Source organism: Quercus robur, chromosome 5 (genome assembly GCF_932294415.1).
Source record: "Quercus robur chromosome 5, dhQueRobu3.1, whole genome shotgun sequence".
In the NCBI taxonomy this organism is placed as follows: Eukaryota; Viridiplantae; Streptophyta; class Magnoliopsida; order Fagales; family Fagaceae; genus Quercus; species Quercus robur.
Window position 1 is genome coordinate 70,059,949 of NC_065538.1, and position 21,711 is coordinate 70,081,659.

General features: G+C 36.2%; 2 protein-coding genes and 1 non-coding gene across 3 annotated transcripts; 2 read left to right on the forward strand and 1 right to left on the reverse strand.

Annotated features, from left to right (window-relative positions):
• Positions 1 to 5,739: 5,739 nt before the first annotated feature.
• On the forward strand, positions 5,740 to 8,838 carry LOC126726885 (tRNA (guanine(9)-N1)-methyltransferase). Its single transcript, XM_050432292.1, has 3 exons — positions 5,740 to 6,276; positions 7,300 to 7,659; positions 8,410 to 8,838. Exons 1-3 carry the CDS (start codon positions 5,752 to 5,754, stop codon positions 8,728 to 8,730), a joined length of 1,206 nt encoding a protein of 401 aa, XP_050288249.1. The 5' UTR covers positions 5,740 to 5,751; the 3' UTR covers positions 8,731 to 8,838.
• A 1,508-nt stretch (positions 8,839 to 10,346) lies between these two features.
• Positions 10,347 to 10,418, forward strand: TRNAT-CGU (transfer RNA threonine (anticodon CGU)). Its single transcript has one exon. It is a non-coding gene; the product is annotated as a tRNA-Thr (tRNA).
• A 574-nt stretch (positions 10,419 to 10,992) lies between these two features.
• LOC126729167 (nuclear transcription factor Y subunit B-1) lies at positions 10,993 to 14,711 on the reverse strand. The gene is made up of 2 exons (XM_050434857.1): positions 14,564 to 14,711; positions 10,993 to 11,812 (listed from the first exon to the last, which is right to left on the reverse strand). The coding sequence occupies exons 1-2, from the start codon at positions 14,613 to 14,615 to the stop codon at positions 11,193 to 11,195; spliced, it is 672 nt and encodes a 223-aa protein (XP_050290814.1). The 5' UTR covers positions 14,616 to 14,711; the 3' UTR covers positions 10,993 to 11,192.
• Positions 14,712 to 21,711: the final 7,000 nt, after the last annotated feature.

Here is a 21,711-nt window from a genome sequence, read left to right on the forward strand (position 1 = left end):
AGCAGTTGATTCAACAGAAGGAATAGCAGGAAAACCTAAGCACCTTTGCCTTTCTTCTTGAATCACTAAGGAAAAAGCCTTATCAATGGAAGGACTAGGCTCCATCATAAGGATTTGAGTTCTGACCTGAGAGTAAGAATCATTCAAGCCATTCAGAAATTGCATGAGAGAATCTTGATGTTGAAAAGATGCAATTTTATCATTTACTCCACAGGTGCATTTTCCACATGAGCAACACGGTAAAGGCCTGAAATTCAACAATTGATCCCATGCAGCTTGAAGATCAGTGAAAAATCCTGTTACAGTAGCAGCACCTTGCAACATAGTTGTGATTTGCTTCTGAAGCTGAGAGATCCTTGGTCCATTTGCTTGAGAGAATCGTTTCTTGAGAGTATTCCATACCTCAAATGCAGTGTCTCTGTAAATCACACTAGCAGTAAGGTGAGGAGAAACGGAATTCAAGATCCAGGATGAGATCATTGAATTGCACTTGGACCAAGCTTGCTTCTCTAATGGCGTGACTACCATGGAAGCATTGACAGTGCCATCAACAAATCCAAGTTTGCTCTTGGCATCCAAAGCCATTCTCATTGCTCTGGACCACATAGGGTAGTTATCCTCAGTTAGTGGCTGAGTAACCAGAATCGCACCTGGTGTTTCACCATGGTGCAAGAAGAATGGGCTTCGTGGATCTTCCATTGGAGTCAGCTCTCGCTGAGAGGAGGAAGATGAACTGGTCTGTGTAGCTTGAGTATTCGGCGCCATTGATGAGGGCTCGAGCTCTGATACCATATAAGAGAATAAAGGGAAAAGAAGCTAAGCTATCACAGAGAAAATGAGAGAGAGAGGTATAGAAATTTCTGAATTGATTGAATAAATGAATCTGTACACAAAACAGAGTTATATACAGTAATCCCCAACCTGTGGACCTAAACGTCCGTAACAGAGTATAACTAATTAACTAACTATCCTAATTATGAGGAAATTAGTTATAGCACGTGCAAGGATTAGTAACAACACGTGTGACTCATCTGCTACTAAAAACAATGCCTAAACTACTTGTAGCTTTGGCTATTCATTTAACATTCTCCAGCTGCTGTGTCGTTCTGTTCTTCATTCCTTTCTTCTTATTTTCTGACTTCTGATTCTTCTGATTCATGTCTGCCTGATATCCTCTTATCCTCCTCAACCACAAGAAACTCGTTTTTTCAGAACTTGATGTTCCGGGTTTGGTGGAAATCGGCAACCACAGTGCTTGCCTTTGCTTAGTTCTACTTGCTATGGTGTCCATCAGTCCCAATCTTTCTAAAAAAAAAAACACAGAAATAAAAACCAGTACAAAAAAAAAGTACCAAAAGTTAGAGAAAAACCAGTACAAAAAAATAGTACCAAAAGTTAGAGACGGCTTTAGAGACAAAAATAGTTAGTATTCAATATTGAACATTGGTTGAGTTGCTGCACTAATTTAGAGACAAAAATAGTTAGCATTCAATATTGAACACTGGTTGAGTTTCTACACTAACATATATTGCGAGAGAAAGGAAAGACAAAAGTGATGAGACTGCTTTTTAGGTGTTTATGTAGGCAAAGGAGAAGAGGAACAACGACCAAAGTATTTCTCTTAATCTCTATTACGTATGTAGGTTTATCAAATTCTAGTTGTATTAGGATTCCAGTTAGTTGCAACTTGCTGCTAGCTAGCTCTTTTTGGTTTTCTACTATACTTCTGATAATTATTAGTTATTTCTCCAACCAAATAAAAGTCATTTAGTCCAAACTCTTTTTGGTATCTAATCTCTTTAAACATATGATTTAAGTTTCTTATGTTAAATTCATCTAAAATCTTATCTTCTAAAACAGATTTTATGCTAATCACCCTATACATCCTTCTTAACTTGTCAATTATACTTTTCCTCTTTTACTAATCATAGATGTACATGCGATCAATTATATTCAAAATCTTGAGTACCAATATTGGAATTAGATTTTGAATGTTGATGCTTTAACTTAGGAGCTCTCCAGCTTGTTTTTTTGAGACGAAAACTACTATGCAATATTGAGAACCAAGTTTAAAGAAAATAAAAAACAAATACTAGATAGTTTATACAAACGTACTCTATTATCAAATTAATTAGTACTATTTTAGTTCTCGCACGGGGTGAGGTGCATTTTGTTGTTAGTTTCCTCCAATATTTCAATAATTTTCCTTGTAAAAAATCTTAATATATAGTGCTCCATTTTATAGACATAGAAAGACCATAAGAGTGGTGTAGAGATTTGATCTTACTATATGTGTTTACAATTTGAAATTTGCATGATATAATTACTGATATAAATAGGCATATTTCATACCTACTCAAGAATGCAAATATTGTTTTGATGGTGTGTTATTAAATTTATTTATTTTTCTTTTGTTAGACTTTGTTTTAACTATTGCAAAAACAACTAATTTGAGCAAAAATACCATATTTCAAATCAATTTTTTCGCATATAAATCTTAACAAGAAGACATCAAAATTTCGTTATATTTAAATAATTAAGGCATCACTTAAAAAAAAAAAAATCTAATAAAATGAATGTATTTATTCTATTAGTAATCTTTTTAATTAAGTGAATTCATTTTTATATATATCACAGTATAAATTATAGATTACAGATTATTATAGATGATATATTATGACATGATGTGTTAATTTTTTTAATAAAAAAATCGAAATACAAACTTTTGATGTATGATGTCAAGAGCCTTGTAATTCAACTAGTTGACACATTCTGGTATTTTCAAATGAAAACATCCAGTGTTCATATAAATTTTAAATTTCTTGATAGTTTTGTTTAAGGGAGGCGAAATCCGACACAAACTATGAACATTACACGACATGACACGAAGTTAGCAAATAATAGGTTAAGGCTTAATGAGTTTGTATTATATTCGGGTTGATATGACTGACTTATTTAATAAATGTCTCGTTTTTTAATGTTAATTATTATTATTATTTTTTAAAACCATTGTACACACAAAATACATGCAATGAAACTCTTTTTTTTTTTTAATAATAATTCAATAGTTTTTTGAGTTGAAATAATTGGATAGTTACAATGCAATGAAGTTAGTCTACTTCATAATGAAAGTAAAAATCTTTGTTTGGGGGGGGGGGGGGGGAGGGAGAGAACTAGGAATGACAATGGGTCGGGTTCAGGTCAAGTATTTTGATACTCAGACCCGACCCGCGGGCCCTCCCCTATTACCTGAATCTGGCCCGTTTAATAAAAGGGTTTTTTTTTAGCCCCAAACTCGGCCCTTCAGGTCTCCGCGGGCCCCGTCCAGCCCCTTTTAGGCCTAGTCCGTGGCCTAATTTGACCCAATCTTATTTAAAAAAAAACAAAAACAAAAACTCAAACACAAATAGCAACACAAATCAATCAACATTGTTATCAGTCTTGTTGAAATGAGATTCTTAGACAGAAAATAAATAATAAATAAACACAAAAAATAGAAGAAACAAAACTTCATTTATCATTTATGGACCGATAATCACAAAACTTCGATCATCACATCTCCGATCATCACAAAACTCCAATAACAAAACTCCTCTATTATCAAATTAATTAGTACTATTTTAGTTCTTGCACGGGTAAGGTGCATGTAAAATATCTTAATATATAGTTCTCTATTTTATTGACATAGAAAGACAACAAGAGAGGTGTAGAGATTTGATCTTACTACATGTGTTTACAATTTGAAATTTGCATGATATAATTATTGAAATAAATATGTATGTTTCATACCCACTCAGAAATGCAAATATCATTTTGATGGTGTATTATTAAATTTATTTATTTTTCTTTTGCTAGACTTTGTTTCAACTATTGCAAAAATAACTAATTTGAGCAAAAATACCATATTTCAAATCAATTTTTTATCGTATAAATCTTAACAAAATAACATCAAAATTTCGTTATATTTAAATAATTAAGGCATCGCTTAAAATAAAAAATATAACAAAATGAATGTATTTATTCTATTAGTCATCTTTTTAATTAAGTGAATTCATTTTTATATATATCACAGTATAAATTATAGATTATAGATTATTATAGATGATTGATGTGTTAATTGTTTTTTAAAATCGAAATAAAAACTTTTGATGCATGATGTCAAGAGCCTTGTAACTTAACTGGTTGATACATTTTGGTATTTTCAAATGAAAACATTTAGTGTTCATATAAATTTTAAATTTCTTGATAGTTTTGTTTAGGGGTAGCTAACTTTGACACGACCTATGAACATTACATGACACGACACGAAGTTAGCAGGTAATAGGTTGAGGCTTAACAAGTTTGTATCATATTCGGGTCGATATGACTGACTTATTTAATAAACGTGTCGTTTTTGAATGTTAATTAATATTTTTTTTAAACCATTGTACACTCAAAATACATGAAATGAAACTCTTATTTTTTTTGAAAATAATAATAATTTAATAATTTTTTGAGTTGAAATAATTCGATAGTTGCAATGCAATGAAGTTAGTCTACTTCATAATGAAAGTAAAATCTTTATTGTATCTTTAACAGGGTTGAGTTTGTAGGCCCAAAGGCCAATTGGGAGAGCCTGATAAATAAAGGCCTGACTAATTTGAGTAGAGTAGGTCCGACCTTGAAGAACCTCGAAGACACACCAAGGGGGAAAGAGATAAAGGCATAATCATCTAAAGGTCGACCACTCTCAACGAATCTCAAAGGATCACCTTATCCTTTGTTGCATGTCAAGAACCCCCCCCCCCCCCCCCCCCTCTCCCCCTTCATGATGGCAACGAGAAGGCAAACAAAGGATTGTATGAGTTAAATAGTGAACAAATCTAGAGGCCTAAAGAAAAAAGCATTTGAGCTAAGCAACCATCCCCTCCACATTAAATGCGATCCACCCACTAGCAAAGCTATATTTATTATTGAATGATCATCATAACAGGGCCAGACACCCCATTTTCCACCTAGTTTTACCTTAAAAGAATGGGGAGAGAAGTAGGGAATGAGACAAGTATCTACCCTACGCCATATACACCCTATAGGTGGATGGTAAATGATGAATAGATCCTAGTATAAATAGGGGCAAACTCCCTGTGAACAAGGGCCCGAAAATTTTGAGTAAAAAATGTTAAGTGTAATATCAAGTGAGAGGGAAAAGTTGTATTGATCATATTCATATCCATTCTCGGGACTTCCAAGGGTATATTTTTTAACCAAATATTAGTCTTTTTCATCATTTCTATTGTACATTTTGTCTCAATCCATTGAGCTTTCTTTTACTGGTTAAACTCTTAACCCATACTTACTAAATTAATTCTAACGGTTATTTAAGTAATTCTTCCTAAAAGGTATTTTTTTGACCCACACATTTATTTATTGAAAAATTATATGGTAGCTCTCTGTTATATATTTTTAAGTGATTTAAGCTCCATTATTTCTTATCATTGATTACATAAATAAGGATAAAGTTTAGTTATAAAATTGATTGTAGTTTTAAACTACAACTTTACTCAATAAAATAAAAATTAATATAAATAATTAGTTTAGCAATTAGTTTACTTCTCAAAAAAAAATTGTAGTTAAATTTTATCCTATAAATAAAAGGAATTTATTTTTATTAAAAAAATTAAAACATTAATATAAATAAACGAGAACAATAGTAATGGATCCAAATTTGGTCTTAAGAAAAGGGAGGAAAAAAAGAATAAAAAAAAAAAGCGCATGAGGACGACGTCGTTCCACTCTTTTCCTTGTCATTCGATTTCCCAAAGAAACGTTAGTGCCCTAACCCCAAACACACTCGCGTTCAAACACAGAGAAAAGAGAACAACACTAATCAGAGCAACAATGGAGGCCACGCAAAATGACGAAAATGCCCTCTCACAACCACAACCACAACCACAAACTCTCTCGAAGAACGCTCAGAAGAAGCTGCTGAAGCAGCAGAGGTACGAAGCGAAGAAGGCAGAGAAGAAAGCGCAAGAGAAGCGGCAGAAGAAGGAAGACGCGGAGCGGAAGAGGAAGGAGTGGGAGGAGACTCTGGCGAGCGTCACGGAGGAGGAGCGAGCGAAGCTGATAGAGTCGCGGCGGAGCTTGAGGAAAGAGAGGATGGAGAAGCGGTCGGAGGAGAAGGAGAAGAAGATGGAGAGGCTGAATAAAGCGATGCAGTGCGGACACAAGATCGTCGTCGACCTCGACTTCGCTCACCTCATGACTCCTTCTGAGATTCAAAGCCTCGTTCAACAGGTCCCTCTCTCTCTCTCTCTAATACGCTGTCGTTTTTAGCAGTAGGTTTTATAATTCGCTGTCGTTTCATTTTTTGCTGTGGTTATTCATGAGACGTAATGCTAAAGTTATCACCAATTGTAAAAAGTTTACAAATTGCTTTTTTTGTTTTGTGTTTAAAAAATGAACACACTAGTTTGTACTGCTTATGTAGTAAAAATCATATTTGTAATTTTGTAGAATGAGGGGTGCATTTGGTTAGTTTCCAAGGGCTTATGAATTTTTATTTTATTAATCATTTGTTACCTATATATGAATTTTTCATGTGATTTTCTAGCTCAAAACAAGTTCTTTTAATTGCTGTTTATCGCGTTCACTATCGTTATTTGAAGTTCCTTATATTTGTTTTTATTTTTTATTTTATTTAAATTTTGGTTCATCATTGAAATTTAGTGCAGGTTTGATTTCTATCCTTTAAATTTAAGAAGGTGCAATTTTTTTATTAAAAAAGAAAAATAGAACTTGTTAATTTTTCTCACATAATGAAAGGTATGTTAGTGATGGGTCTATGTGGAAGTAATGTGTCATGCCAACTCTAGTTTTCTCACATAAGCAATTCCTTTAATGACGATAAACGAAAGGGCGAAAATTGCATCTTTTCAATTTTACAAGGATGAGAATTGCAGCTTTTTAAGGAACAGAAATTGAAACTGGACGAAATTTAGTTTTGGTTGAATCTTTGTTCAAAATTAATAATCTTACATAAGGGTCTCTAATAGTTGAGGTCCAACCTTATCTCTTGGATGTCTTACATATACTGATATCATAGCGCAGAGGGTCACTCCTTTTGTAATTGAATCCTTGCAACTTAGAATTGATATTTGTACTGATCTCATTGTCAGCCTCTGGTCATAAATCAGTGCATTCTTCTTTAATGTTATTGGTCCTGTTAATGGGTGATTTGTTTTGTTGTGGAACAGTTCAATATTATTATGTTTTTTTTGGTAATTTATGGAATAACTTTATTATTGATGAAACCTGCAGATTATGTATTGTTATGCGGTGAATGGAAGATGTGCTAGCCCTTGTCATCTCTGGTTGACTGGATGTGAGGGAGAAATGGGAAGCCAATTGAAAAGACTCCCAGGGTTTGATAATTGGATAATTGAGAAAGAAAATCGACCATATATTGAAGCATTGCTAGAGCAAAAGGAAAATCTGGTATATCTCACAGCAGATGCAGAAACTGTTCTGGAGGAACTTGATCTGAAGAAAATATATATTGTTGGTGGATTGGTGGACCGTAATAGGTGGAAAGGGATTACCATGAAGAAAGCAAAAGAGCAAGGAATCCAAACGGCGAAGCTCCCAATTGGGAATTACTTGAAGATGTCAAGTTCCCAGGTATAGTTAGTCTCAAACTCTCAATACTTGTTTTTTCATTCTCTTGGAAGGTTGACTACCATAGCACTAGCGCTTGTTATAATAGAAATATAATTTGCAAGGATTAAGTTTCAGTCAATCTGGAATTGGCATATTGACAGCAAACATTTGTTACTGTTCCAGTTTCTATGGGGGAGTATATTCATAATTTGAGAAGTACTCTCTGTGTCAATTTATGGTCATTACTTAGCTATGAAATTAGGAAATATGCATTGGCAGATATGTTCATCCAAAACTGCATATTTGGTTCTTATAGGAGTTATTCAAATACTCTCTCTCTCTCTCTCTCTCTCTCTCTTGTGGTGTGTGTAAAATCTGATGTGTTGAATTATGAACATGATGAGAGTAATGCATGAGTGATGATCTACATCATGTGATTACGATCTTGCTACTTTCTTTTTGATTCTTGTTTCTGAATCTTTTTAATTGTTTCCTTTTATTTTATTAAATTGTTAAACTTATAAGAAAAGGGAGTATTTCAAATTATGGTGTATCATTTAGCTAAAGTGACCTATGTCTCAACCTTACAATTAAACTGGGGTTTATCATGTTCTCTTTCAAATTTATTTGTAGTAGAACTTATGAAATATTGCCATTACATAATGTTTGGCTACAACCTGTTGGTCAATTCTTATGTTGCCTCTAGCAAGTTTGTGATTGTTTTCCTTCTCTCAAATCTCAACACTTCACATCTTGTTTATTTGAGTGCAGGTCCTTACTGTGAACCAAGTGATGGAGATACTCCTCAAGTTTATTGAAACAAAGGATTGGAAAGTTTCTTTCTTTCAAGTGATTCCTCAAAGGAAAAGACCTGAAGCTGATCCAGAAGGATGTCAAGTAGAAGGGGAAGAAAATGAAGGGAAAGATGATCAATTGGATAGCAAAAAGAAGTGTGTTGAAGTACCTTCTCAAAGGAAAAGACCTGAAGCTGATCCAGAAGGATGTCAAGAAGTAGAAGGGGAAGAAAATGAAGGGAAAGATGATCAATTGGATAGAAAAAAGAAGTGTATCGAAGTCCCTTCCCATGGATAGAACTTGAATGGGTCCAAGTTCCCATTAATGTGTTGAATTTGTAAAAGGGAAAAGAAAAATTTTGTCACATAATTGATTTTTCAACCAGAGCTTCACACTTTGCTAGCACATACCATATCTTTTGCACTTTTACTGTAATCACGAGTGCTAGAAGCAGTAGACAGTAGCTTGTTGGTTTTAGTTGCCTTTGTTTGAATGCGCATGCACACCAACGCTGTTTTGTTGTACAGTCCTTGTGCAAGAAAACAACTAATCATGTGCATCAAGCACTGGAAGTTTGAGGCCCTTATATCATTCTTAATGATATTGGCCTATTGCTGCTCCTGCTTAAACCAGGGATCTCTACGCCTCCACCCTATTAGTCTATTACACTAACATCTCCTAGGCTAATGCCCTTTATCAGAGGTAATTTGCAGGCTAGCATAGAGAGGGGAAATAATATAATAAGTTAACGGGCATTTGGAAGAATTTTGCAAACTAGCATCTCGAGTTTTGTAGACTTGATTTCAGTCAACAACTCGAGGCCTAAAAACTCAATTCCCACTTGCTGAGTTGGAAGTATGATGCCACATAGATCTTGAGTCTTATAGACTCAAGTTCTAAAAGCAAAACCGAGTATTTGAGACTCGATTTTTGTCAGGAAAGAACAGATCTGAAGACTTGAAGAAGAACAAAGGAAGAGGGAAAATTATCTGAAACGATTTGGAACTCCGAAGAACAAAGGAAGGCAATTTGGTTGGAGAAGAACAGACTCTAGGTGGACGATCTGCAGCGCCAAAGAAGAACAAGGAGATGTTGGGTGGGCGCTAGCTGGAGAAGAACTCTGGGTGGATGAAGAAGAACGAACAAACATGAGGAAGAAGATGGGAAATAAAAATGGTGGAACTCGAGTCTTAAAAACTCGAGTTCCATGTGGAATTTTTTCCACGTCAGCTGCCATCACTTACTAATCGAGACTTAAAAACTTGAGTTTTATCTTAGAACTCGAGTTTAAACACTCGAGATGCTAGTTTTTCAAATTGTTTTGAAACATGACAACTAACGAAATTGTTTGATATTTAAAGTTAAGTGGAAAAAAAATTCCCCTTTATTATCTCAGTGTGAAGGCATGCTAGATGGCTGTGTGGAACCTCCCCTATTTACAAATAATTTTCTGCATTTCAGTTTACTCGTTTTCTCTAAAGTTAAGCCAAATTATCCACTCATGAGATTGGTTCTGTAATTTTAGCTGGCATTCGGGATATCAACCTATTGATGAAAAGCAATAATGTTAGCTTATCATAGCTGATTCACTATAAACATAAAGAACTGGTGCTTCTTGTAGAATTTGAGTGTTGTTAAGGAAAAAAGAAAAAAAGACGAGGAATCTTGTTTGGATGTTGGCCAAAAAGTTTCAGTGTTGTTAAGGAAAAAAGAAAAAAAGACGAGGAATCTTGTTTGGATGTTGGCCAAAAAGTTTCAAATTTCAATTATAGCACACTCTAAAGTTTGTACAACAATTAACAATTACCAACAGTGTACAAGATGTGAGAGAGAAGGTACAGTTGTAGTCCTTGCATTGGGTAAGAATTTAAAAGTGTTAAATAATAATTGTCTCCAGGACCACCAACAGCGTGGCTTCCATAGCATAGTGGTAGTGCGTTCGCTTCGTAAGCGAAAGGTCGCGAGTTCGATCCTCGCTGGGAGCTCACCATTTCTATTTTTCCGTAACTTTCCTTTACTCGATTGTCGTTTTTCATAGGCCCTTCAATAGTAGTCGTCTACTGATACCATTTGTCGTTTTAGGCAACATTTTCAGTATGTATCAATTTCACCTATTCTATCCTTGCTGGTGTTGCCATTTCCATTTCAGAATTCTAGTCAATTTATTTATCATAAAAAAAAAACCAATTGGCTTTGTTACCTCAAAATTTTAGTTTATTCCAATCCATTAATTCTTGTTAGGTTGGCATTTTTCCTTTCCTTATTCATACTTTTTTTTTTTTTTCCAAGAGAATTTTAACTTATGACGTTAGTTTTTTATAATAGTTCTATATCATCAGATTAAGAGACCAATAATTTTTTATATAAGTGGAGATTAAATCTCAAATCTCTTATTTAACCATAAAAAACTTTACCATTTAAATTAACTGGAATCCACTTATTCATACATCTATAATAACTTTGGACGTATAATTTTTTCCTAGTTCTTTAAAAAACACATGGATATTATTATATTTTCTTTTTCTTAGAAATTAAGCACCTGAAAATTGCAAACTAAAATTAAGCAATACCTCAATATAGAAACCATGTTATTCACTTTTATTCCACTGCATGATAGGTTCAAAGTTTCAAACCCCCAAATGTCTCTACGTTAGTGCATTACATAATCATAATTATCATCATACCATAGCATATATATATGCATCGATCCATGCACACACACATATAGATATATATATTAAATTTCGGGTGATCTTATCTCACTTATACTGCCCAAGTGCTTCACCACTGGCCACAGCAGCCTGAGCCGAAGGTCCAGCCACATTTCCACCAGGTGCATCCTTCAAGTTCCACCCACCCATTGCAGCACCAAAAAACCCATGGTGATGCCCCATATGAAAAGCTGGTGCAAATGCAGCAACCCCAAGTGCCCCAAAGTCAACACTGCCACCGCTACCCCTTTTTCCTAGCGGTTCACCTCTAATGGAGCCACGGTCACCTTCCATCTCGCGGTAGCGGTGGAGGTACAATGTGAGTGGCTCAATGTAGTCATCGAACCCGAGCTTGCTCATGGCCCAAAGCACATCCTCGGCAGTGATAGTCTTGCGTTGCTCGCGCTGGCAGCGCTCGTTGGCTTCCCCAGTGATGAAGCTGATGTACTCAGACACACATTCTTGGATGGTCTCTTTGGCATCATCAGAGATCTTGGCGTGTGGAGGGAGGATCTTGCGCATGATCCTTATCACGTTCGCGATCGGCATGAACCTGTCTTGTTCTCTCACCGTGCATTCGTTGTCATCCGTGGTGGTTGTGGCGGTGGTGATGGTGGTGTGGTTCATCTCTGCTAGCTGCCTCATGCTGATGTTTGTTAGCTTCAGGCCTGGGACAATGTTAGAAAAGCAACAATATAGCTTATGTTACAACTGTTGGAAATATTTTTTTCTTTAAGTAAATAAATAAGTTTTGAGAGATCGTGGTTTGTTTGGTTACGTTGTTCTAGTAAAGTTGTTTGTATTTTTTGAAAATATGTATTTATAAAAAAGTATATAGAAATATGTGTAATGTTATTTAAACACTGAAAATTATTGTTCAAAATATGCTATCAAACAACATCTAACACTAGCTTAAGAAATATATATGTTTAAAGTGCGTGCGAGACAAATGTTAAAACTGTTATCAATTTTATTACAAAAATACTGTGACATTACAAAAAAGGCACATTATAATGCAGTAAGGCGAGCATCTCAAACCGATCAACAGAAAAGTTAAGGTGATGACATGAGCATCCTCTTTATTTAAGTTTGAGAATGGCAATGTGCACAATTTAGGCATGGCAAATAGAAACTCAATATTTTAATTTAATTGAATGTGCTGTGTAACTGTGTAACGTGTAAACTACATTATTGTGTGGAAACTATAGCTTCAATGGGCCCCCCCACATAAGAAATATGACACGCAAGGTTGGGCATAAATGTGATGTGGCTTTTTTAGAGGGAGACCAAGTGGCCCTTTTATTCTCCGCATAAGCATATATGAATGAACAACAAATCTAATATTTAATTGGGCGACTCTGCAAATAATAATAAATAAATAAATATATTATTTATGTTTTTAATAAATAAAAATAATAATAAAAAAATCTAATATCTAATAAACTACATTATTCATGTGTTTTTTTGTATTCATCTATCATAACTTAAAACGCACCTCGAGAGCTTTTGTAGGTCTTCTGAGCAAACGAGTTAAGAGCATCTTAACTCTGCTAGCTCAGCTCCTAACTAAATCTAAAATTTATAAGCATAATACAGAAATTTATGAGATAACTAGTTTATAATAACAATTAACGATACTATATTTTAAGAAAATGATATATCTACAATATTTTTACAATCTTTTTATAATAAATCTTAAGTGGTAGATTGTTTTTAGTTATTATTGGTGGAAAAAAAAATTAAGTTGTAGATTCAAATTAAAACTAATAATAATTTATCATTTATGATTTGTTGTAAAAATTAATACTATGAATGTAGCATTTCTTACGTTTAAAGTAATTTTTATCGATCACAACTTAATATGTTAATAAGTTGGAAAAAAAGAAGAAGAAATTTTTTGTGTCTCTTAATTTTGACTCAAGTCTAAACTATCTCTAAATGAAACTTAATTGATTAATTGGAGACCCAAGAGCAAAAAGAGTATGAGTGTTGGTATTAATTGTTATGTGAAAATTTTAAATTAATTCCTAATTTTGTTAAAAAGATTTACAAATTGATGTGATAATAAATATAATTATATTATTTTTTTAAAACAACGTTTAAAATTGGAAATTTGAAATATTTTGCAATGGGTAACACGTTGGTTTATAAAAAGTATGCAGAAAAGTTATAACATCCCTAGCATATTCATTGAAGGTTGCAGTAGGTGGAGAATAAAGTGGGGGTCCCACTTATGCTTGCTTATGCATGAAAGACACATGGTGTTGTGGGGTCCTAGATTGCATGCATGATACATGCCACTTGTACAACAAACCCTATTTCAAAGTTTCATCAGCTGTTACCTTTCCACCAACATCTTATAGTCCACAACACTCAGATGACAAATACTAAGTCACGTCTGTATAATAGTGTGTGTAAAGCATTGTGTGCAATATATTTCCCCCTATTATTATTGAAGTGTAAGGTATCAAAGCAACAGATCAATCAAATAATAATAAGTATCTTTGTTGCAGATGATCAGATATATTTAGCCCACTGTAAGTGAATAGATAGTCGGAACATCCTGCAGAATTTAATTATGGAGAGAGAGAGAGAGAGCAAGAAACAGTTTATCTGCATATTACTGTAGAGAACTAAAACTTTCCCAAAAGCAAAAAAGAGTTACACAAGCAAATATAGTTGCATGAATTGAAAGATCAATAGAGAAACCCATTGAAGTGAAAATAGAGGGAAAAATTATGCTAAAATATCAAATAATTAAAGAGCTTGAGGGTTATTAAGCTTGAAGGTCCTTGCTTTAAGGTCTGTTTAGATTGAAGTGGAGGGAGGGAGAGTGAAGGAGCGAAGAGTATAAAGTTGGCTTAAATTAGACCAACTCTATTCTACTTCTCCTCCTTCTCCCTCAATCCAAATGGACCTTTAGGGATTTGTGTTCAAATCGTGGTGCCAATTAGGGGTTTGTATTCAAATCGTGGTGCCAAGAATTTGTCACATGAAAAGGTCGATCTGGATTTGAAAGCTTAAACTGCAGCTAACCTATTACTTTGCTAGCTAGCTAAGAGGGGCTAAGCTTGATGATACATTCCTTTGTAATATTCATCAAAAATGATTTAATTAAAAAAAAAAAAAAAAAAAGAAGAAGAAGAAGGAAAGGAAGAAAGAAAAATACATTTGCATGCAAGAGAAGATGAACATTAAGATAATTGCTTTCATGCAAGAATAAAAAGTAAGATCTTCGAGAAAGAGAAGGTCAAAAAAGATCACAGATAACAGAAAATGTAAGCATATTATAAAATGTACACAACACACACACATATATAAAAAATGTACAACACATATAGCTATAGCAAGAATATATATATAAGAAAAATAAAAATTACAGTGACAAGTAGTTGTGTTCGTGTAAATATTGAGTTTACCAGAGTTTGTGTTGGGGATCTTGCGGTAGCCATGGAAGCCTCCACGTTCCATTTCTGATATCCCCACTAAAGCTAGCTCCTTCTCTCTCTGAAAATTTTTGATCAATCTGTGGTAGCTAGTGGCGTGAGAGCGAAGTTGAAGCTAATAGTACTTGGCAAGTGTCAAGTTATATAGTGCCAAATTAAGTATATAAAACGTCTATCAAAAAAAAAAATTAAGTATATAAAACGTGCCAGAGGCGACGTGAACGAGGAACCCCCTTGTAACCGGTCGCATTAACAAGACAGCACTCAGTAGTCAGTAGAGGCAAGTTGATATGACCGGCACTCGCAGGTTGCTCCCGCATCCTCAACCTACACTTGCACAACCCCACAATTCTGTCACGTGTGTGAGGCTCACTTACATAGAAGCAGGCCTTTCAACTTGGACCACCCCATCTTATGGGGCCGTGGGCTCGTGTCAAAAGTGGGGACTCCAAATTCTAGAAAAAAGTATTTGAATAATTAAAAAAGCAATATGTTTTTGTCAACAAAGTCTAAAATTCTAAAAAAAAAAAAAAAATACCTTTCGTATATGTTCTCCTCATAGTTAGTGGGTTTTATTAAAAAGTGAGATCTATCAATATTTTAGTCAATAAAGTCTAAAATTCATAAAAATATACCCTCCATCAGGTATGTATTTCTTCTCTCTCATAGCTTGTGGATCCTATTGAGAAGTGAGACTCACCAACTCTGAGTGAGGAGTAATGTATACTCGATGCAGGTTATACATTCTCCTAAAATTCATCCACATATCAGGTTATGTATAATTGTATAAAAATATATATTTATTATAGTAATTGTGTAAATTTACATTGACATTATTTATTAAATAATGTCATTTAAAGGGGTTATTTTACATTTAGTTATTTCAATTCAGCCATTTAAAGGGGTTTTTTTAAAATAAAAAAAAAATCTTTTCTAATATAGTTGGGGGGGGGGGGGGGTTGTAAAAGATCAGTAGGCCCATGTCAATGTCTATATTGGGCCAAAGGCCCAGACAAGGGAAAAATCCATTTTCGGTCGCGGGAAGGAAAAGCCCTTCCTTGGTCACGGGGAGAGCTCTCCTCGGTACATTATAGCCGAGGATGGAAGAAGTAACCCGCCACCGGCAGTGACACTTTCTATCATCCCACGAAGCGGAAAGAGTACTAAAGCAGGAAAGGACAACAAAAATGTTTAAAGGAGAGGCTGCCATTATCGCATTCAGTGCCTTGCGCCTGACACGGCCATACTTTTCTGTCCTTATAACTACTCCCAACAACTAGAGGGAAGGGCTGATGGGACAAGTACCTACCCTAGGGACCCCATTTAGGAGGAATGAAACTACTATAAAAAGGGAGTAAAGAGAGACAAAGGAGAGGGGGTGGAGACCCCCCAACACAACAGAGCCATCAAAAAAGGCTCCCCAGACCGTGGCGAGGATCAATCCTCTCTGATGAATCCGAACCGCCTCAATCTGATCGTAAAGAGCACCATGATGATCGTTGTTCATACGCTAAAACCTAGCTCTTTGGCCCATTCCCTACAAATTCATTGTACCGGGCTCACAGGTCTAAGATCTCATTCATTTTGGGCCTGACTTGAAAAACGTGTCCCTACAATTGGCGTCATCTGTGGGAAGAGTTTGTGCATTGGCGAAATATGACGGCTAGTCACGATCAAGCTACTATCAACAAGAGTCCCTCGGGAGGACCATTTTGACAGTGGTGCAAGCTGCGCGAAAGCCCCCCCCCCATCATTTCCAGGAACACACCACCATTATCATAGCTCAGCCTTCGTTTTGGGTCACGCTTCGAAATGTTCATTACGAGGGAAGGATTGCTAGACAGTGCAGCTTTGGACGTCAGATATGCGCCCCCATGCACCTGTCAAGGGGCTAACTCTTGAGACCCCTAATATTCCGGTCCGCCGAATCCCCTACGGACAGGGGAACCGAGGGCTAAACTAGAATCTCGCTAAATGTTAAATAGAACTAAGGTCTTGCATGGTCCTCGGACTCAAACCTATGGAGAAACTAGACACTCCAAAGGGCCTAAGTGCTAGACAGAATCAAGGTTTTGCATGGTCTTCAGACTCAAACCTATGGGGAAAACTAGACACTCCAAAGGACCTAAGTGCTAGACAGAACCAAGGTCTTGCATGGTCCTCAGACTCAAACCTATGGGGAAACTAGACACTTCAAAGAGCCTAAGTGTTAGACAGAACCAAGGTCATGCATGGTCCTCAGACTCAAACCTATGGGGAAACTAGACATTCCAAAGAGCCTAAGTGCTAGACAGAACCAAGGTCTTGCATGGTCCTTGGACTCAAACCTATGGGGAAACTAGACACTTCAAAGAGCCTAAGTGCTAGACAGAACCAAGGTCTTGCATGGTCTTCAGACTTAAACCTATGGGGAAACTAGACACTCTAAAGAGCCTAAGTGCTAGACAGAACCAAGGTCTTGCATGGTCCTCGAACTCAAACCTATGGGGAAACTAGACACTCCAAAGGGCCTCAGTGCTAGATAGAATCAAGGTCTTGCATGGTCCTCAGACCCAAACCTATGGGGAAACTAGACACTCTAAAGAGCCTAAGTGCTAGACAGAACCAAGGTTTTGCATGGTCCTCGGACTCAAACCTATGGGGAAACTAGACACTCCAAAGAGCCTAAGTGCTAGACAGAACCAAGGTCTTGCATGGTCCTCGGACTCAAACCTATAGGGAAACTAGACACTCCAAAGAGCCTAAGTGCTAGATAGAACCAAGGTCTTGCATGGTCCTCGGACTCAAACCTATGGGGAAACTAGACACTCCAAAGAGCCTAAGTGCTATATAGAATCAAGGTCTTACATGGTCCTCGGACTCAAACCTATGGGGAAACTAGACACTCTAAAGGGCCTAAGTGCTAGACAGAATTAAGGTCTTGTATGGTTCTCAGACTCAAACCTATGAGGAAACTAGATACTCCAAAGGGCTTAAGTGCTAGACAGAATCAAGGTCTTGTATGGTCCTCGGCCTCAAACCTGTGGGGAAACTAGACACTCCAAAAAGCCTAAGTGCTAGACAGAATCAAGGTCTTGCATGGTCCTCGAACTCAAACCTATGAGGAAACTAGCAACTTCAAGAAAGGCCTAAGCCCTAGGCGGAATGGAGGTCTCGTATGGTCCTCGGCCCCCAGACCTTATGGGAGTTAACATACAAGGGTGCCTTTCTGAGTGTTTAGACTAGGTACAGTCATGCCTCGGTCCTCGGACCAGACACCTAAAGCAAGTTAAAGCTACGAATATCATCGGAAAAGTGGAAAAGAACCCTAGTACCCAGCGACCCCTTCTGGCAGTTTATTTTAGATTATATGTCCTAAAGCAGTCACCCCGTTTGTAATACAAAACGTGCGGCTGTTATCTCGGTTGGTCTTGTATAGTTAACTTATTTAAAGTCGGCATTGTTGTGCCCGTGGGTTTCGATAAGTTCAAAGTAATAACTCTTTACCGACAAGGGCTTCAGTTCTAAGTACGGATCAAAAGAAAAGACACCAGCACATCCATTCACAAAATAATTATTGCAGAAGAGAAAGGATATATAAAATGCGATAAAATCATCTTTTATTAGATAACGAGGTAGTACAATATACATAAAAGGGCTTAGACAAGCCTATATCATAAGCTAACTATAAAAAAGAAAAAAAATGGGAATACATGGGGACGATAGATCCTTCAATTTTGCTCTAGCAGCGATTAAGCAAGTCTGGATGGCCCTAGTGATGGAAGAGAAGAAGAAGCAGAGGCACCTGGTCCACAACCTTGCTCTAGCAGCGACTGGGCAAGCCTGGATGGCACCAGTGATGAAAGAGAAGAAGAAGCAGAGGCACCTGGTCCACAACCTTGCTCTAGCAGCGACTAGGCAAGTCTGGATGGCACTAGTGATGGAAGAGAGGAAGAAGCGGGGACACCAAATTCCCATACCTGCTCTAGCAGCAACCGAGCAAGTATCGTTCTAGCAGCAATCGAGCAAGCACAGATGGTACCGGTGATGGGAAATCCAAGCCCTCACGTGCATGGCACACGGCACCAGATAGAGGTCCCAGTGCTGTCGCACCAAAAATGTGATGCGATCTCCACTCGCTTCGGATTTTGGCTGAAGGAAGAAGAGGCTCATTTCTTGCCTTATCGAGGAGAAAAAATGCCTTGAGCCTTTGTCTCCCTTGCCCTGATCGGGCCATTCTGAATCTTGAAGATACCGAAGGCTTTTGAAGAGGGTGTGGTTCCTTCACCCTCACCCTAGCTTTGACCATTTCACCTCCTAAAGCTTAGTCACACTGGTAATGGGGACTTTGGGAACAACTGGAGGGTTATGAATTTGAAAAGCTCAAAGGGTCTGCAAATAAAGGGAATGACCCTCCACCGTGCTTCTTATATAGGAGGCATACCTGGTGGCAGTTAATTCACCCAAATCTCCAAAAAGGAATTACAAGCGAAATAAATCTCGCTCAATTTCCAAAGTGATCTTCAACCGGTGAATTTATGTCACCTCGTGAAGGGACCCTCATTAAAGCACGCCTCGTATACCGAAACGATAGGAACGCAACTTGGATAGATTAAAAGAATGTCCCACAGCCGGGAACGCGCCTTGGGCAAACGAAGAGACCCTGGCCTTTAGTGGAGGGCCTGACGTGGCAGGCCAAGACAGAGACTCTATATCACCAAAACCCTCATCTCTGCCTGAGGAGCCGGACAACAGGATTTTGAGGGGTTATTTTGGGGGAGGGTAAAAGATCAGTAAGCCCATGTCGATGTCTATATTGGGCCAAAGGCCTAGACTAAGAGAAAAATCCCTTCTCGGTCGCGGGAAGGAAAGCCCTTCCTCGGTCACGGGGAGAGCTCTCCTCGGTACATTGTAGCCGAGGATGGAAGAAGTAACCCGCCACCGGCAGTGACACTCTCTATCATCCCATGAAGCGGGAAGAGTACTAAAACAAGAAAGGACAATGAAAGTGTTTAAAGGAGAGGCTGCCATTATCACATTCAGTGCCTTGCGCCTGACACGGCCATACTTTTCTGTCCTTATAACCACTCTCAACAACTGGAGGGAAGGGCTAATGGGACAAGTACCTACCCTAGGGGCCCCATTCAGGAGGAAGGAAACTATTATAAAAAGAGAGTAAAGAGAGACAGAAGAGAGGGGGCGGAGACCCCCAGCACAACAGAGCCATCAAAAAAGGCTCCCTAGACCATGACGAGGATCAATCCCCTTTGATGAATCCGATTCACCTCAATCTGATCATAAAGAGCACCATGGTGATCGTTAGTCATACGCTAAAACCTAGGTCATTGGCCCATTCTTTACAAATTCATTGTACCGAGGTCACAAATCTAAGGTTCTATTCATTTTGGGCCTAGCTTGAAAAACGTGACTCTACAATAGTCTTTTTTCATTCACTTCACATTATTAAATTTATCAAAATGATGTTGTTTTGAAAATAAGATTTGTTAAAATTAATAGTGAGATTGAATGAAATTAGATAGAATAACTAGATGAAAAATAGACTAAAATTAAACAAAGGAAGTGGAAAAATAAAAACTTAAGTATTGAATTAAAAATAGGTTAATGTTAGATAGTGTGGTTTGTAAATGTATCCAAAATGCTTTTATTTTTTAATTCTAATTTACTCTAAAAGAGTAATGATGGAGACAAAAACTTTTACTTTTGTTAAGGTGATAAGTTTTGATTGGAAGTTATTTTTACGTGGCTCCATTATTGACATAAATTTTTTTCCTTGATAAAATTGACACCAATTTTATTATGTTTTGTTAAAAAAATATAATAATCTTAACAAGTCATTTTTGTAGCTCTAAAAATTTTTGTGTCACTAGAAATTATTGAAGACTAAAATTCACTTTATACCCTCCATATAAGTTTAGAGTCACTCCTAAATCGATTTCTCAACTTTCAAACTTACAATTTACACTATCTAAAATTACAATGAAGTCAATGCACCTCTTTTGTTATGGTTTGTCTCATTTTCTTTGTTAACCTGACTAAAAGCAACTCTTTTTTTTTTTGGTCTAAGAAAATATTGTTTTTGTGTGAATTAATGATGAGATTCTAACAAATTTTGACATAAGGGCACATTTTATATTATTGTAATTGTAATAGTTGACCGTTTAAAAATAATTATATATATATTTTTCAAGTACCTTTTTTTTTTGGCAAGTCAGGTTATTCATATGAACACTGTGAACTCAACATAAAGCCGCCCATAAATCTAACAAACACATTATAAAATTCTCATTATTTTGCCTCTTTTTTTATTTATTTATTAATCATGTTTAGAAAATCTATCTTTTTAAGGGACATTATTAAATGCCTTATCCTACACCTAAAAATGGAAAAACTTTTCAAAAACTTACCAAAATGAATCTAATGAAAAAGGTTTTTTTTTTTTTTTTAATGAAGAAAAAGCTAGGAAAGTCATTGATATTTTGTGGATGATTTTTTTTTTCTTCTAAAAAGATGATATTTTAAGACACTTTAAAAAAATGAAATCAAATAACCAATAAAGTGGACCGAATAAATTAACAATATTTTCTATTTGTACAATGCATCATCCTTTAAACTAAAAAAAAAAAAAAAAAAAAAAAAAAAAAAAAAAAAAAACCTAGAACGGGCCTTTGATTTATTTATTTTATATAGCAATATTATTCATGTCTTTTATAAAAATAAAAATAAAAATAAAAAATATTCATGTCTTGTTAGCGTCAAACCTTTGTTGTTTTGATACATGTTCCGAACCCCATGGAATTAGCATATCTGTCCCATATGATATATAATCTCAATTCAAAAGTAAAACTTTGGCCGAAACGTCATGTTGGCCGTACAATTTCAAAAACTTAGCATATATGCAAACTAAGCCAACCGTTGTGACCCCCTGCCAAGCAACACCATGCAAACTATTTGTATATATATATATATATATATATATATATATTCATACGCCCAAAGATTGCCTAAATCTGCATGTGACTCCACCACACATTTTTACACAACCCATTTTGCTAATCTTATTGACATTAACCGTTCTAATATTCAAGGTTTTGTGAGGGACTGAACAAGAAGTTTTGATCAAG

Bases quoted from the DNA above. Each gene is read 5' to 3' on its own strand.
- LOC126726885 (XM_050432292.1), top strand. From the start codon at position 5,752: ATGAGGACGACGTCGTTCCACTCTTTTCCTTGTCATTCGATTTCCCAA. The intron at 6,277-7,299 runs GTCCCTCTCTCT...TGAAACCTGCAG, and splicing joins TTCAAAGCCTCGTTCAACAG to ATTATGTATTGTTATGCGGT. The intron at 7,660-8,409 runs GTATAGTTAGTC...ATTTGAGTGCAG, and splicing joins TGAAGATGTCAAGTTCCCAG to GTCCTTACTGTGAACCAAGT.
- LOC126729167 (XM_050434857.1), bottom strand. From the start codon at position 14,615: ATGGAACGTGGAGGCTTCCATGGCTACCGCAAGATCCCCAACACAAAC. The intron at 11,813-14,563 runs GTAAACTCAATA...ACATTGTCCCAG, and splicing joins GATCCCCAACACAAACTCTG to GCCTGAAGCTAACAAACATC.